Genomic DNA, 17,449 nt, shown 5'->3' with positions numbered 1-17,449 from the left:
TTCCAATGGACAGGAGATGTTCTGGCCAGTGCACAGCAGAGTTGGGAGCTCAGTAAGGCGCCTGGCGCCACACACCGGACTCACCAGCTGCAGGGAGGCTTCTAGGAGGGCTAGAAGCCTCCCTGCAGCTGAAGAAGCTCCCAAACACCTGCTGGAATAAATGGAAAACTAGGGAAGCCCCATTTGGAGAAAACAAAATATGAAAGAACAAAAAAGTCCTCTATTTGGCAGCTTCTAATGGAAAGGAAACCATGAAATAATGAACTGGACATGAGAGTGTTTTATTTGGTCTGATCGCAAGTGCAGTCAGTCTCCATCTCAGGTGTTAATAAGGAAGCTGGACGACGCCTCAGTCAGTAAAGAAGGAGGTTTGTCGTTGAAATTAAAGGACTCGAGGAAGGCGGCAGCCCAGCGAGGAGGACAGAGCCCACGGGCCAGGCGGCTTGAGCTGGTGTCACCCGCTGTGGATGCCCCACACTGTCCCGGGTCCCATCCCTCCTCCTGGTGTAAGGTGGGATGACAACAGAGGTGCCCCCGGCATCAGGAGAACGTCGGGGCAAGAACACTTGGAAAGGGCCAGGCACGTGGTGTGTATGATGCAATGGACCTGGAGCAATGGTTTTCCACGTGCCTCGGGGGGTTCAGCAGGATGGAGAAGCTCTAGAAGCTCAGAAACACATCGCCTAAGTGACAGCTGAGCGCTGTCACCGACCAGCTGCACAACCCTGAGGGTGACTAGCCCTGGCAGCGCTCTCATCACAGAGAGGCACTTAGAAGAGCGTCTGGACCACGGAGGGTGATGGATGAGTGTCAGCAATCATGGCTGTGATCATCATCAGCATCACCATCTGTCCAGGACATGAACGGCCTGAGACACTGCTGACCTTCACCATGGACACTGCAGACGGAGACAGAGGGAGGGAAGGCAGCTTCACCTCAGGGAATAAAGTCAGGTGCGCCTTCCCCAGCTGCTCACCTCCCCAGCAGCCTGCACCAGATCCTGCCCGTCCACCTGGAGCTCCCCTTTCACAGATCCCGAAGATGGCCTTGGCCTTGTGGGGCAGGCCCAGCCGGGTGGAGGAGTAGGAACTGCTGCCCACCCCAAACAAGAAGACAGGAGACACCCAGCAACCAGCCACCGACTACCTCCGCTCGTCCAAATGGTCCTTCTTCTGTAAGTATGAACAGGAAACCAAAGATGCCACACGTCTGAGGAACACTAATGTCATGAATAAGGACCTGGAGGAGTCGAGACCAACTGGCCAGTTGTGGGGAGCTGAGAACACGGGGAGGCAGGAAACCTGATGAACAAAATTCGAATTAATATTAGGAGGCGACAGCACCCCTAGAGCACATGCTTCCTAAACTGCGAACACAGTGCTGAGAAAAAGCAGCCATCAGAGAACAACAGAGGATTCCTTGAAAGCAACACAGGTGTCGTCAAAATGAAAAATTCAGCAGGCGGGTCAAGCAGTAGCATGGATATGGCTGAGGCCCAAATTAGTCATCTAGAAAATAAAACAAGAAATATCCCAGCAAGTACAGAAAAAGAACATGTTAGAAAATGTTAAGAATTCTATGGCATCAGTTTATCTGCCTGCAGCAGGTAGAATATCCTTTTACCTACTCTGAGTAGCATAAACTCGAGAAGGCTGAGAAATACACAGGAGAGATATAATCAATAATTAATGAAAGAAATTCCCCTGGAAAACTTTTCTTGAAATATCCAATAGACAAACAATTAGCTCTATTACAACACTTCACTACCGTGTGTTGTAACCAGATATAAAATCAACACACAATTGTCTTTCCAGAAATTATAACAGAAAACATATTCCCATCTGTCAACATTATAGATGTAATTTTCCTAGAATGCAATCACAATCAAACTCAAATCATTATCAGTTGAGAACTTTACAAACTGATTTTAAAATTTACTGAAGAGAAAATGCACAGAAGTAGCCAAGAAAATTATGAAAAAAATCAAAGAGCAATTTAGTATAAAGCTAGACTAATTAAAACATTGTAGTATTGGCTTAGAAATGGACCAAAAGATTCATGAAATAGGGATTAATAAACACACCCATGTCCATAGCAGTGGGGAGGGGACACTTCAAATGTGAGGAGAAATATTGAACATTCAAAAAATGGTGTTGGAGACCTAGCTGGCTGTCCATTTGGAAAAGAAAAAGTTAGAGCCTTACTTCATACTATAGATCAAAGTAAGTTTGGGATCAATTACCTAAACATAAAAAGCAAAGCCATAAATGTTTTAGAAATACACAGGAAAATAATTTCAGAATTGTGGGGCAAGAGAGACCTTTTAAAATAAGAAAAAAACCCAGAAGCCCCATAAGAAAAAAAGCCAACAGATTTTGCAAATCAAAAAGCTAACAATTCTATATTTTTTTAAAAAAGGCATTTCATCAAAAATTAAAAGACAAACAACAGACTGGGATAAAATATTAGTCACCTAAAATGGAAAATAATTACTATATTAAGAAATCCCACAAATTAATGAAAAACAGTCTTACAGAAAAATAGACAAAAGATGTAAACAAGCACGTCACAGAAAAATTCAAATGGGCAATGAAATCTTGTTATTTGTTTCCTTTCTGTCTCATCTATTCATCATCTAATTTTTCCTTTATCTTCTGTCTTCTTTTGGATGAACTGGGTATTTTTTATGACTCCATTTTATTTCCTTTGTTAGCTCATTAGCCAAGTCTTTAAAAAAATTTTTTTTAATGTTGGTGGTTGTGTTTGGGCTTATAGTATATATATTCACCTTATCACAGCTCACCAGAGAGCTTAAGAGCCTTACGCTGTATACTTCTATCTTCCTGCATTTATACAATTTTTTCCATATATATGTTATAAATTCCATAATATCTTGGTGTGCTTTTCTTCATACTTCCTGTTCTTTGTGCACATTGAGCTTCCCAGATCTGTGGGCTCATAGTTTTATCCAATTTTGAAAAAACATTTCAGTATTATTTCCTCAAATCGTTTTTTCCTGTCCATCCCCACTATTTTAGGTACCCATTCCACAGATATGAGGCTTCTTGAAATTTCCCCACACAGCTCGCTAATGATTTTTCCATTTTTTACAAAATTCTTTTTTCTCTGTGTCCTACATTTTGGAATAATTTCTAGTGCAATGCCTTCGAGTTCACTAATCCTTTCTTATCTCTGATCTAATCTGTTGTTAATCTTGTCCAATGAATTTTTTCTCCCACTGTAGTTCACTACAAGTTCAACTGGTCTTTTTTATACTGTCTCTACTTTTAAACATCTGCAATACAGTTATAACAACTGTTTTAATATCGTTGTCAGCTATTTCTAACATCCAGGTCAGTTTTGTATTGGTTTCAATTTGTTTATTTTTCTCATCATGTCAGGTTGCATTTTCCTGTTTCTCTACATGCCTAGTAATCTGATTATGCATGTTGTCTTGGGTGGATAATTTTGTATTCCTATGAACATTCTTGAACTTTGCTCTGGGACATGTATAAATTACTTGGAAATGGTTTGATTCTTTTGGATCTATCTCTCAAGATTTGTCAGACAGGACTGGAGCAGCATTTAGCCTGGAGCTTTTTATTCCCCATAAGGGGAGCAAGATTCTGCTGAGTATTCTACCTGCTGTCCCAATGAATCATGAGGTTTTCCAACCTGGGCAGTGGGAAAGCCCTGCTTTTGTGCCTGGTGTTGCTCCTTCTAATCCTCTCATTGGTTCTTTCCTGGCCTCACCTGCAAGAGCTGATCAGTATCAGCCGAATACTGATAAGGGATCATCTGTGGGTCTCCCGGACTTTTGTAAGCTCTCAGGCACTTGTCCTGAAAGCTCTAGCCACCCTAAAGTCCTGGGCCCTCAGCTTGCTCTCCTTAAATCAGCTAGTGTGCCAGGCTCTGCCCAGACTCCCCCTACCTGTGCTGCAGCCTGGGGACCCTTCTCACAGCTAGACACGGGCAATCTTAGGACATATCATGGATGGTGGAGCATCAAGGTAGAAGGAATACACTGTTGAATCGGGCCAAGGTTAGTGAAATGGGCCCGCCAAGCAGAGATTCTGGCATTCAACGTCTTAGCTGGAGGAATTAGGAAGGATTCTCGCTGTTTGTTTGGCTCAAATAGGAACCCCAAGGTGGGCTGCACTAAGTGAAGTTGAAATGCCAGACCTTCTAGGTATACCCTCGAGGGAGGAACTTAAAAGGCTGGGGGAGACTGGAATGACAGAGTGCACTCTTTTTTTTTTTTTTTTTTTTGCTGTACGCGGGCCTCTCACTGTTGTGGCCTCTCCCGTTGCGGAGCACAGGCTCCGGACGCATAGGCTCAGCGGCCATGGCTCACAGGCCCAGCCGCTCCGCGGCATATGGGATCCTCCCAGACCAGGGCACGAACCCGTATCCCCTGCATCGGCAGGCGGACTCTCAACCACTGCGCCACCAGGGAGGCCCCAGAGTGCACTCTTCACGTAAGACCTGCTCACGCGTCCCGGAGGATCCCGAGAACACAGCTTCCACCACAGCGCTGAGAATACATCTGTGAGGGGAGCCCCAGCACACTGGAGGAGCCCTGAGGGACTCTCCTCTGTAGATCAGAAACTGCAGTAGACATGCCTGTGCTGCCATCAAACTAGGATCCCGGGATCCCAGGGTGGCAGGGGCCGAGTGGCGGCACTTCATCACCAAAGACCAGGTGGGTGTGGTTAGGGTGATGGGCAGTGGGGCTAGAGCAGCGGTTGGAAGAGTCTGACTCACAGAGATGCTTGATGTTGGCTCCTAGAGGTTCTGCCCCTCAGACTGAACCCTAACTGATATACATTCCTATTGGGGTTGATAAAATTTAGCAATAAAATTAAACCACTATCTGAATAAACCAAAAAGTCAGACTCCTCAACCACTATAACATAAAACGCAAACAGTACTAAACACATCACTCTATATGGCACTCTGATTCCTACAGATTAGTCCTTTTCAAAATATGTCTACTTTGCTTTTAAAAAACTATACTAAATAAACTGTAATTTGTTACATACAAAAATGAATTCTAAAAATGTTTTCAACCCCGTGGTTATTAGTTTCTCAATAGTATTAGTTATCACAAATAATCTAGTGGCCAGGTCAGTACTACCCACTCAAGTTTTTTTTTTAAGTGTACAGCAGTCCCCCCTTATCTGCAGGGAATACATTCCAAGGCCCCCAGCGGATGCCTGAAATGGCAGATAGTACAGAACCCTGTATATATCAATATATACCTGTGATAAAGCTTAATTCGTAAGTTAGGCCCAGTAAGAGATTAACAATAATAATAAAACAGAATAATTATAAAAATATACTGTAATAAAATTTATGTGAATGTGGTCTCTCTCTCAAATATCTTACTGTACAAATTTAATGCCTTTTTCATCTTAATTAGGTGCTTATAGTGTACTATGCCCATACCTTTTGCCGTTTGAGGAGTGACAACAAAACCAGCATAAATTTCTTTTTCCTTCTTCACAATTGCACAGATAGACGAGTTGTTCTTATTGTAGATCTTGGCAAACTCAGCATACGATTTTTCTTTCCTTATTAAGTCTAGCACTTTTACAGATTCTCTCTGGTGTATCCAAATTGCCAGCATAACTACTCTTGAGCTTTGGGGCCTTTATTAAGTAAAATAAGGGTCACTTGAATACAGCACCGAGATACTGCGACAGTCGCTCCGATAACCCAGATGGCTACTGAGTGACTAACAGGTGGGATCCGCTGGACAAAGAGATGATTCACGTCCCAGGGGGGTTGGAGTGGGATGGCATGGGTTTCACCACAATACTCAGAACAGCAAGAAATTGAAAACTTACGAATTGGTTTTTTTTTTTAATTTTTAAAAAATTTATTTTACTTATTTATTTTCGGCTGCGTTGGGTTTTCATTGCTGTGCACTGGCTTTCTTTAGCTGCGGCAAGCAGGAGCTACTCTTCACTGTGGTGAGTGGGCTTCTCACTGCGGTGGCTTCTCTTATTGCAGAGCACAGGCTTCAGCAGTTGTGGCTCATGGGCTCTAGAGTGCAGGCTCAGTAGTTGTGGCACACAGGCTGAGTTGCTCCACGGCATCTGGGACCTTCCTGGACCAGGGATCAAACCCATGTCCCCTGCATTGGCAGGTGAATTCTTAACCACTGAGCCACCAGGGAAACCCTTATGAATTGTTTATTTCTGGAATTTTCCATTTAATATCTTCAGACTGCAGCTGAGGCTGGGTAACTGAAACCATGTAAAGCAGGACCGTGGATGGTGGGAGGGGGCTCCTGTGTTACCTGTGATTATGTGTGAGACTGTTTCCAATATTGATATATGTATAAGCAATCACAAGATATGCCACTGAATCTTTCAAAAAAATGAGCTAATCAGAGCTATACAATCTGAATCTTAATTGGCATCTAGCGTAATGTAGAACCTTTTATAGTTTGATGTAAGGAAGACAATTATCTCAATCATAGGAGACACTTAGCACATAGAAAAAAATGAATGTGGAAAAAAAATGTGAACATACGTATTCTCTACTGGCGTAGCGCCCGCCTTGTTTCAGAATTTGGAAAGGCTCTTAGAAAATACGACGGTGAGAAAGTCACAGCATCTCCCTCCTCCTCCCCTCGCATCACAGGCCCCAGCTGGAAAGGGCAGCCTCCTTCCCGCCCCCATCAGCCAGCCTGCTGCCCCCACCTTGTCCTCTTTCCCAACGCAAGCCCCTCCACCACCCACAACACATCAAGTCGTTGTGGCCTGAAGCTTACACCCCCTCCCTCACCTCACTCTGTCTGACGGGCTCAGAGTGAGGCACAGAAAGGAGGCTCAGCAGGGCTGTGACGGGCCCACACTCACCAGCCCGTCGGAGGAGAGATATGGCCAACCGACTGAGGGCAGCCCCCAAAGCCCCGCGTCAGCATCGCTCCTGGCCTCCCCCAGCCAGCCTGCGAGGCTCTTCCAACACCTCGAGGGGCAGACACCTCCCTTCAGAGAGGGCAACTCGCTCTGGTGGTCATTTGCAGGGTGGGGGGGTGTCGTGTCCCCCTGGAAATGAACCAGAACTCACAGTGGCCTCTTCAGTTTTATGCCTCAGGAAGATGGAAACATACCATTAGAGTAAAGGATAAAACTGGAGCTTGGTATAAAAGAACTATTTGTCAGAGAAACACACATCAAAACTGCAATGAGATTACTACCTCATGCCCATTGGACTGGCTATTGTCAAAAAGGCAAGAAATAATAAATGTTGGTGAGGATGTGGAGAAAAGGGAGCCCTCCTACACTGTTGGTGGGAATGTAAATTGGTGCAGCCACGATGAAGAACAGTGTGGAGGTTCCTCAAAAAATTAATAATAGAATTACCATATGACCCAGCAATCCCACTGCTGGGCATATATCTGAAGAAAAAGAAAACACTAATTTGAAAAGACACGTGCACCCCGATGTTCACTGCATCACTACTAACAACAGCCAAGACATGGAAACAACGTAAATGTCCATCAACAGAGGAATGGATAAAGAAGATGTGGTACATATATATACAATAGACTATTACTCAGCCATAAAAAAGATAAAATCTTGCCAATTGTGACAACATGGATGGACCTTGAGGGTTTTATGCTAAGTGAAGTAAGTCAGACAGGGAAAGACAAATACTGTATGATTTCACTTGTATGTAGAATCTTAAAAACAAACAAACAAAACACAAAATAAATGAACATACCAAAGCAACCAAAAACAAACACGTAGACACAGAGAACAGAATAGTGGTTGCCAGAGGGGAAAGGGGCTCAGTGGAGGAGTGATGGATAGAAACTGGATGTTTGGTGATGAGCACACTGCAGCATACACAGATACAGAAATATAAGGCTGTACACATGAAACTTAGGTGACGTTATAAACCAATGTCACCTCAATAAAAAATAAGTCTTAAAAAAAAGGAATTATTTAAATCAAGACTTCAAGCTATTCTAGCTGTGAGACCCTAGGCAAGATACTTACCTTTCTAAGTCTTCCTTTTCTTCTGGAAAATGGGGATAAAAACAGTAGCTTACTCACAAGGATACCGTGTGGATAAGCTCAGGGGATCCCATGCAGGGCTTAGCACGAAGGAAACGCCCAGCACATGGTTCCTGTTAACAACAGTTTGTAGGTGGGCCCTACATGTTGTGGAACACAATGAGGGGCTTGGACGCAGACGCTAGGAGGAGCCTGGGGGGAAGGAGGGCTTCCAGGAAGCAGCAAGAAGCAGCGAGAAGCGAGCCCACTCATTAGTGGAAGGGCAGGGCAGAGGCCAGAGGGGTCGGGGAGGACCTGTCAGTTGGGTGCCACACCACACGCTGCAAGTCCAGAGGGTCCAGGTGTCAGGGTGAGGCTGGGCAGGGAGGAAAACTAAGGCCACATCAACGCTCACAGTTCAGAGAGTGAGTTTTCTGCTAATGAATCAAAAGTTGTATCATCCTGGTCAATAGACAGAAGAGTGTCCTTACAGCAGAGACAACCAGCTCTCCGCCAAGACTCTCTCCCCACTCCACAACATAGGCCGTCTCTGGGAGGGACCCGTCCAGGGAGGGACAACCTTTTCCAGCTTTCTTCCCAACCAGACACGCTTCGGGCCCTGTGACGAGCCCTCCCCACTGGTGTGATGTGCAAGCATGAGTGTCCCTTTCAGGCCAAGGAAGTCAAGAAGCACGTGTTTCTCCTCCATCCTCTCCCCCCTTCACTGAAATGCAGGGGACCCCATGGGCCTGGGGAGTGCAGGGCCACCGGTGGAAGCAAGCAGGGTCTTTGAATCTCGTGTCGGGGGAGCAGTCACTGCCTGGAAGGCCCGCCTGGACGGGAGCAGGAAGCAGATGTTCACGGAGTTAAGACACGAAGTCTGGGGTCTGACAGCAGCTGGTGTCACCCTAACCGACCCCTTACCTCCCTGACTCAGCAAAGCATCCAGTTGAGCTGGGGGAGCCCTTCCTCCTCGTCTACCTGGAGACCAGCTGGAAACACGGAGCTGGGGGGTAAGCCCCTGAAAGCTCGGCTGCAGGGGCTCCCGCTGGGGCCACCCTCCTTGGGCGAGGCCCCGAGACCCACCCTACTGTTGTGGGCCCCCCCACCCCCAAGGACACACCTGCGCTACCTGCACAAGGAGTCCTGACCCCTCAGTAGGCATGAGCACGTGCATCCTTCGCGGTAAGATGCCCAGTCCCAAGAAGCTCCGTCCCAGGGGAGGGCTGGGGCGGGCGTGAGGTGGCCGGGGGATGGGTGCCCTTTCTCCCATCCCACACACCCACCCGAAGGGGGGCGGCTTTCCTCTGTTCAGACGCCAGGCTGAGGGCTTACTTTCTCTGTACTGCATGGTGGGGGTAGGTCAGGAGGGATGGGCGGGTTGTCCCTGTTTCCCTGAAGGGAACCCACAGCACAGCCAAAACGTCAGGCCCCATGGCCCAGTGTCTGCCGCCACTTGCCCCTGCACAGAAGAGTCAGCGTCTCGATACACAAGCCGTGATTTACTTTAAAATAATCCAGCAAGGGGCTTAGATGAAACAGGACCAGTCAGTGTTGATACTGTTGAGGACGGATAAGGGTACATGGGGTTCATTATACCAGTCTCTCTACTTTGGTGAATATTTGAAAATTTCAATATAAAAAAATTTTAAGGAAATTTCTCAGTATTTTGTACAAGAGGAGGCCCCCTGAATTAAACTACCCCTCCCTCCCAGTGCCTTTTCAGGATGTCATGATTCCCCTCACGAAGGAGGAGGTGTTTACAACAGACAAGATTTGTGGGTTTTTTTCTATTTCCATTAATATTTAGTATGTCATTATCTCCAAGTCTAATCACTTAAAGAAGAGATTTTAAATAATTGATTACCACCTAAGAGGAAAAAATCCATGCCGTCTTTTTCATTATCCATCAAAACCCAGAAAACCTCTCCATAAAGTCCTGACGTGGACACATAAATATATTAATGCGCATGCTGAGAAGAACACACGTACAAATCAATAGACATAAATTCGCTCTGGGTACTTTCAGATGGAAAAACCACCATCCTCTTTCCACCCCGCCGTGTGGCGTCCTCCTCCCCAGCATGAGACCTGACCCCATGAGAGAGGGCTCCAGGGGTACCCCTTTCTTCCTTCTTCCAAAGAAACATCTATGCAAAGAAATACCAATACCTCATAGAGTTTCACAGTCTCCAGAACACACAGAAAGCTAACATTTCTGGAACTCGGATGAGCTACGTCCTATTGTGGGACACCCGTAAGCGTATGCATGTGCACGATCGTGATTATCCGTCTAGAGAAAACGCTTGCATCTGCACTTATTAAAATGCCTTTGTCGGTGGCATGTCCTCCAAGAGGGCACAACACCGACAAACAGGAAGAGGACGGCCCGTGAGCGCCTGTGGAGGAGGCAGCAGGATGCCCACGGTCGAGACTAACACGCCTTGAAAGCACTCCCACCTCCGCGGGCAGAGCCCTGCTCCATGGCCGCATGGGGACCCGGGTGCCACTTACCACGAGGGACAGGGGCCTCTTCCAGGAGACGATGCCGATGAGTCCCGACAGCAGCACCTGGAACAGAGGGAGCAGGGGGTGAGGAGCCTCCCAGGACTTTTCTAGAGCACAGCACGCAGGCAGGAGCGGGTCACGGTGGTGGGTCTGTCCCTCCCGACAGTCACACCTGCAGCCACCACGCGGGGCCAGAGTGACCAGCTCGCAGGGATGCCGAGAGCAGATGCGCTTTCTGAACGAGCCTCCCACCCACCCCTGGGCCCTCAGCCTTATCCCCCCAGGTCCTGAGAGATACTTGCTGTGTGATTTAACATCACAGGCAGCACTGAACACACTACTTTGGGGAAGGCGGTGCTGTCCCCACTCACAGGTCACCCGCAACCTGCACAGCGGCCTAAAGGCTCCCTCTGTTCTCCCACACCTGGGACCCCCCCCAGCCCCTACAGGGGTCTCCCCTTCACTCTCACCCCACCGAGGAGGCTCCCTCGCTGTCCACACTGGCTCTAAGCTGCCCGCCCCGGCCCAGGCCAGCCCCGTCCGACCCCTGGCCCCCGTCCCGCCAAGCGTGTCCCCCCAGAACCTCCCCAGCAGTGCCCCCTCCGTCCTGGCACCCCTGTCGCCCTGTGTCTGCCGACTCCCAGGAGAACCACCCTCGGCTCCTGGCCCACCCTTCTTCCAGGCTGCCCCCCAAGCCCATGTCAGACCCATGTTTGCTGATCCCCACATTCCCAGTCTCCTTGTGTCCAGGCAGGGCCACTGGACCACAGAGACACAGCTGTACCCCGTGCCCACTGCCCACCGCAATCTGCCTTCAGAGGGGTCGCTGGATGCAACAGACAAGGGCCGTTACCACCTTGACTTTCCACGGTGGGCCTGGGCCAGGCAGTCCGGGACCAGGCTGGAGGGGCTGGGCTGCACTTTCCCTGGGATTCCAAAAGGACCGACCCCAGACCCAGAGGAGAACACGCAATTGAACAGACCCACAAGGTCCCGTTGGTGACGGAGCCCAGTTCACCCTCCGGCACCTCTGCACTGAGCAGGACTGAGTCTTAGACCCTGCAGTCTCCACCCGCCGAGTGCCGTGTTGGTCTCAGATGTCCAACAACACCCGGACCAGTTGTCTTTATATGAAAGGCTTTAAACCTTATTCACACACACACACACACACACACACACACACACACACACACACACACACAATTAACAGAAAAGAATGAACGGAAGAGCCTCAGCATGCTCTGCTTCCCAGTCTGTCACATCTTCCTTCTCTCTTCAGGGCACGTACCTCTTCCAAACGCAGCCAATGCTGCAAATGTTACAGACAACCGTTTTCCCACCTCCCGAGTCTCCTCTCTCCGTGATGCCGCCCAGCTCCAGCTCCAGCCGTCACAGAAACCCTGGGCTGCTGTTCCCCATCCCCCTGCCCCATGGTCTCCGAGGCCAAGTCTCCATCATTCTTCTCCATGTGCCTCTAAAGCCGCTCTCTCCCCTTCTGCACGCAACACTCCACCCATCAGAACACCCTCTCTGGTGTCGAATTCTTCCTCCTCAATGGACACACGACTTCCCCCAAGTCATTTTCCGTTGGACTGAGCTGCCATTTCTCCTAAGGGTAGGCTGTCAGGACTCTCACCACCACCTCATACTGGATAGCGCACACCCTGACCTCTTCTCTCCACCTCCAAACCTTCGTGCGGCGAATCCAAAACTTCTGCCAACTCCGCCGTCAACATCTGAGCTCCTGGTGTGTTCAGGAGCCGCAGTCGTGAAGCTGGGTTGGCTCTTCCTCTCGACACCTCTCCTCCCCCTCTGCTTGCCCTCGCTCTCATGATTTACCTGCCTGGATGGGGTGCTCAGCCACTCACTCACCTCTGCCCCTCCACTGGAACTGCGCTGGACGCCTCTGTCAGGTGAATGTCACCTCCCTGGCCGGGCAACCAGACCCACACAAATCCGGTCCCTGATTTCCCACCAGCAGCGCCCTAAGTGACCCTCCACGCATGTCCTGGCCACTTTGGGCACCAAAGCCACTGTATTTCTCAAACACGAGCCCTGGAACGGAACCCCTGCGGGCTGTCTTCCCTCCATACTCAGCACTCCCCTCCTGTCACCCCCCACCTCCTGGCCCCCTGCCTCAGCCCCACCCCTTTCTCTTCCTTCAGATGATGGCCAAGCTCTGGGGGCTGAGCTCTGACCCCACCATCCCCCTAGGACAGGGCTTCCACAGTGTCCTCTCTCTGTCCTTCACACCAACACTGGCCACGCCCAGACTGAGCCTAGAGAGAGGATGAGAATTCTCAGACTATCTCCCAGAAGATGTCCACTTACGCTCTGCCTTCTCCTTCCCATTTCTACCAGATGACATTTCACCCATCCTTCCAGACGTGGCCCAATGCCTCCTCACCCAGGAAGGGGCTAGGAATTCGAGAGAACGTGGGGCCCCACTGAACTCCCAAACCAGCCCAGGCCTCTCAAGTCCTCTCTGATGCGCACAGACAGAACCCCTTCATCTTCTAAGCTGAAGCTGCTAAAACTATCAAGTCTCTACAATGACCAGGCCACTTACAACAGGGATTTTACTGGACCTCCGAAGAGCAGAGGTTTCTAAACACAAAGGAAGTTAACAGCACTTATCTTAGGCCACAGTAAAAATTCTTGACATTTCCCATCTTCATCATGAAGTTATAATTCCACAAATCCCCTCAAATAATTTTACTTCCAACAAACATGGACAACTTGCTTCTTGAAGATAATTTACATTTCTAAATATCAATAATAACTATAATTGGGAATGGATCCAAGTCCCCCATATGAAGGCGAAGAATAAAACCATCAAACGCAATGAGGCATGGAGATTCCGACCTTGTATAATGCCTTCCCCTTGGGTGTGAGTAGGATGTGCTATTCCGTGACCCTCCCCAGGGACAGCATCTTGAAATGATGTTGCCCTGGCAACACCTTGACTGCAGCCTTGTGGGACCCTGGCCAGTTGACCCTACTAAGCCATGTCCAGACTCATGACCCAAGAAATCTGTGAGATGGTAAATGGGTGTTGTGTTAAGCTGCAAAGTTTGCAGAAATCTGCTCTGTAGAAATAGAAAACAAATTGTCAGGGACTGAATGTCTGTGTACCCCCCAAATCCATATGGTGAAGCCCCAACCCTCAACGTGGTGGCATTTGGAGGCAGGACCTTCAGGAGCTGATTAGGGTTAGATTAGGTTGTGAAGGTGGGGCCCCCATGATGGGATGGTGGCCTTATAGGAAGAGAAGGAGAGAGAGATCTCTCTCTCCACGTGTACACACCATGGAAAGGCCACATGAGGACACAGAGAAGTGAGCAGTCTACAAGCCAAGAAGAGGGCCCTCCCCAGAACCTGACCATGGCAGCATCCTGATTGCAGACTTTCAGCCTCCAGAACTGCAAGAAAATACATTTCTGTTTAATTGGCCCAGTCTATGATAATTTTTTAAATTTAATATTTATTTTATATTGGGGTATAGTTGATTTACAATGTTGTGTTAGTTTCAGGTATACTGCAAAGTGATTCAGTTATAATATACACATGTCCATTCTTTTTCAGATTTTTTTCCCATATATGTTATTATAGAATATCGATAGCGCTCCCTGTGCTTTACAGTAGGTCCTTGTTGATTATCTATTTTATATATAGTAGTATGTGTATATTAATTACAAACTCCTAATTTATACCTCTCCCACCTTTCCCCTCTGGTAACCATAAGTTTGTTTTCAATATCTATAAGTCTGTTTCTGTTGTGTAAATAAGTTCATTTGTATCATTTTTTTAAGATTCCACATGTAAGTGATATCATATGATATTTGTCTTTCTCTATCAGACTTATTTCACTCAGTACGACAATCTCCAGGTCCATCCATGTTTCTGCAAATGGCATTATTTCTACGATATTTTGTTACTGCAGCCTAAGCTTACTAATACACTAACACATCCAGAGTGGGATGCTGGATTTTTGTTCCTAAATATCCCCTCTCCCTCCACGTCTGCTCTCAGGCAGAGCGGACTTCTCTGCCAGCACCAGCTGTAACAAGGGAGACTACATTAGAGGGGAGGAGACTTTCAAAGACCAGATGCTGGGCTCCTCCTCCCTGAGGGTGCCTGCTCCCATCCCCATGGCAACCAGGGGAGGGGACCATATCCCTGCTCTGAAAAGACAGGGACTTAGCTTGAACTGCTGTTTGCTCAATCCTAGCAACAAGGCAGGACAATGGCATGTTCTGCCATCTCAGTAATTCTGCAGGCTTACTTTGTACCACTCCTGTGAGGAACGGGGTCCTGCATCCAGTGAAATTATATCTCAAGTACCCTCTGCCCTGTTTAATTTGCCAGGATTGTTATTCAAAGTCTGCAGTTTACAAAGACATTGAAGAGTGTCAGAGAAGAGGAACAGACAATTCAGTAGTTGTGAAAGAAAAACCAAAAAGAACAGGAAAGGCATGATGCTGCCCAGAGAGGAGGGTTAACTTTCCCAGCACCTGTGAGTTGCTGTGAGGACGCCAACTGGCTCTTTTCTCCACTTCCCCACCCAGCCTACAAAGACGCAAGAGATAAAATTAGAAATGAGAAAGAGCTTTCCTGCTGCTGAGAGCAATGAGAGGGGATAAGAGACTGCGGGGAAGTAACAGCATCTTTACCGCAGAAGTCCTTGCCTTTGATTGGTGCTGCCCCTGTACTCCGAGGCCCGGAATAAATCAGTCCTTTAAATCTTGTCTCTGAGATTGAAAAGTTCTTTCACTGCCTAAAATCAGGAACTTTCTTCAGATCTTCCAATCTGGTTCAAAGGCAAATGGTAATGCAACATTTCGGGGAGTGAAGCAACTGCTTCCAGAATGCAGACTTGAAAGCCAATTAAGTTATTTCACAAAATACATGGCAGGCTGCCCCACAGCTACAGTGGTGCTCGGTTACCACTCAACAGCCAGCGCTCACGTGTCTGGAGAAAGACCTGCTGTTGCAATAAGGGCACAGACAGTACTCTGAGCTGATCAGAATGAAAGACGCCGGTGGGTCCCCACCTTCCAAACCTTCTTGGGTTGCGGGCCTGCGCTACGTGGGCCTCATGGAGTAGATGATGCTCCTACTTTATCCCACCTCCCTTTTCTTCTCTTTCAACCTGGTTTTCTTTGTCTGGGTCTCCCTGGAGCCACATGGCCAGGTTCCATCAGGCGTGCAGGCCCTCAGCCTCCTGAGTCCATCTTGGCTCCCGTCTGGGAAAGAGACACCTCTGCAGCCTTCCCATCCCACCCATGCCTGTGCCTCCTTCCCTCAGCACATTCCTGCTCCCAACCGTTTGCTTCCGGCCCGTGGTCCCAACTTTCTCTGCATATCAGTGCATCAGACTCAGAACATCCACAGGGAAAGCCACTCTCCTCAAAGGACCTTCTCCTCGATAGAAAAAGAACCCTACAGCTTTCATTTGCTTTTCATACAGTAGCAAAGCTATAAATCGATGACAAAGTTGCCCCATGAAAGAAAAAAAAGTAAAATCATATAAATGTTATAAATAACTCATGAGTCAAAAGAAAATCAGAGCTGAGATACACGCCGCCTGTTCTACTGCAATGTGTATTTCCTTGATGCAAATTAGCTCACGTACGCTGGGTACCAAACTCATGTGCCCCGGCTCTGCCCTGTAAGACGTAGGCTTCTCCAGAGCTGTTTACTCTGAAATTAGGGTAGTTTCTAGACCCGCCACTGGATTTTGTTATTTGATGAGTAATGTCGCACATATATTATTATGCTTTTAAAAATAAGTTGATTTTAAAATGTTTTAAAATAATTGGTTTCCTTTGTAATCCTGTATATTTTATTTCATGCATTTAAAAACCTCATTCTGAGAGGGACCCCAAAGACCTCACCAGACTGCTCTACCAGAAGGTAGGAACCCTTGATTTAGAAGTCCTTGGTTCAGTGCAGATCTTTGAGTGGCGAATTCCCCTTTTTTGTTTATCTGTTTACTTCGCCTCATGCTTGAAAAGTAGTTTTGCTGGATACACAATCCTAGGTGGACAGTTTCTTCTCTCAAGAGCTTGAAGATATTATTCTACTTTCTGGTTTCCACTGTCGCCATCAAGAAGTTGGCTGTCGTTAAACTGCTGTTCCTTGAGGGGTGTTGCTCACTCTTTAAAGACTTTTAAGATTGTCTCCTTGCCCTTGGTGTCCTGAAGTTTCTGCATGATATGTCTATGTGTGCATTTCTTTTTCTTTATCCTCTTTGAGATGGACTGTGCTTCTGAATCTGTAAATTTATATTTTTCATTAGTTCTGGAAATTTTTAGCCAGTACTTCTTCAAATATTTTCTCTCCTACATTCTCTCTGTCGGGGACCCCAATAGCCACATGCTGATCCTTCGTACTTCATCCTCCAAATCCCTTAGTTCTTCTTTCACATCGTCCACACCCATGCCACTCAGTATTTCATTCCGAATAATTTCTTCAGGTGTATTTTCCAGATGACTAATTTTCCCTGTTAATCAGCTGTTGAACATTTGCATTTGTTTAGAAAAATTCAATGGTTATATTTTAGGTATTTATAAGTTCTATTTTTACCCTTCCCCAAATACAGCTATTTGTTTCAGATAGTTTCTTGTTGCATGCTCATCTTTAGGATTCTGCCCATAATTACTTTAACTGGTTCACGTTCAGAGGTTCTAGAGTCCAAGGGGGTAGTGAAAGGAAGGAGTCTGTCCTTCACTGTTTCTGTTGACCCCCACTCACTGCAGCTGACTTTCTTTGATGCCTGCATTCTTGGAAGTCTTTTGTTGTGAATACAGCACTTGATCTTCATCAGTGAGGTTCTATGGACCCAAAATGGAGGAATTTTTCCCAATAGAGTTGTACTTCTGCCAGTAACCAGGGAGCACCCAGGATTCATTAACACTATGGTCTCC

The 17,449-nt window shown here is 47.3% G+C and overlaps 1 protein-coding gene across 1 annotated transcript in view; it reads right to left on the bottom strand.

The window, feature by feature from the left end:
* The window catches only part of ENTREP2 (endosomal transmembrane epsin interactor 2), a gene marked incomplete at its 5' end in the record, with an annotated part of 375,715 nt that overhangs the window by 172,958 nt on the left and 185,308 nt on the right, over positions 1–17,449 (bottom strand). The window contains one exon of the mRNA XM_082618313.1: positions 10,527–10,583. Coding sequence (XP_082474439.1) covers positions 10,527–10,583 — 57 coding nt within the window. The remainder of the gene's footprint in view (positions 1–10,526; positions 10,584–17,449) is intronic.

The sequence above is a fragment of the Mesoplodon mirus genome (assembly GCF_964341445.2).
Source record: "Mesoplodon mirus genome assembly, chromosome: 4".
Classification (NCBI taxonomy): Eukaryota; Metazoa; Chordata; class Mammalia; order Artiodactyla; family Ziphiidae; genus Mesoplodon; species Mesoplodon mirus.
The sequence above is the reverse complement of the archived record's forward strand: the minus strand, read 5'-3'. Positions and strand labels throughout refer to the sequence as shown.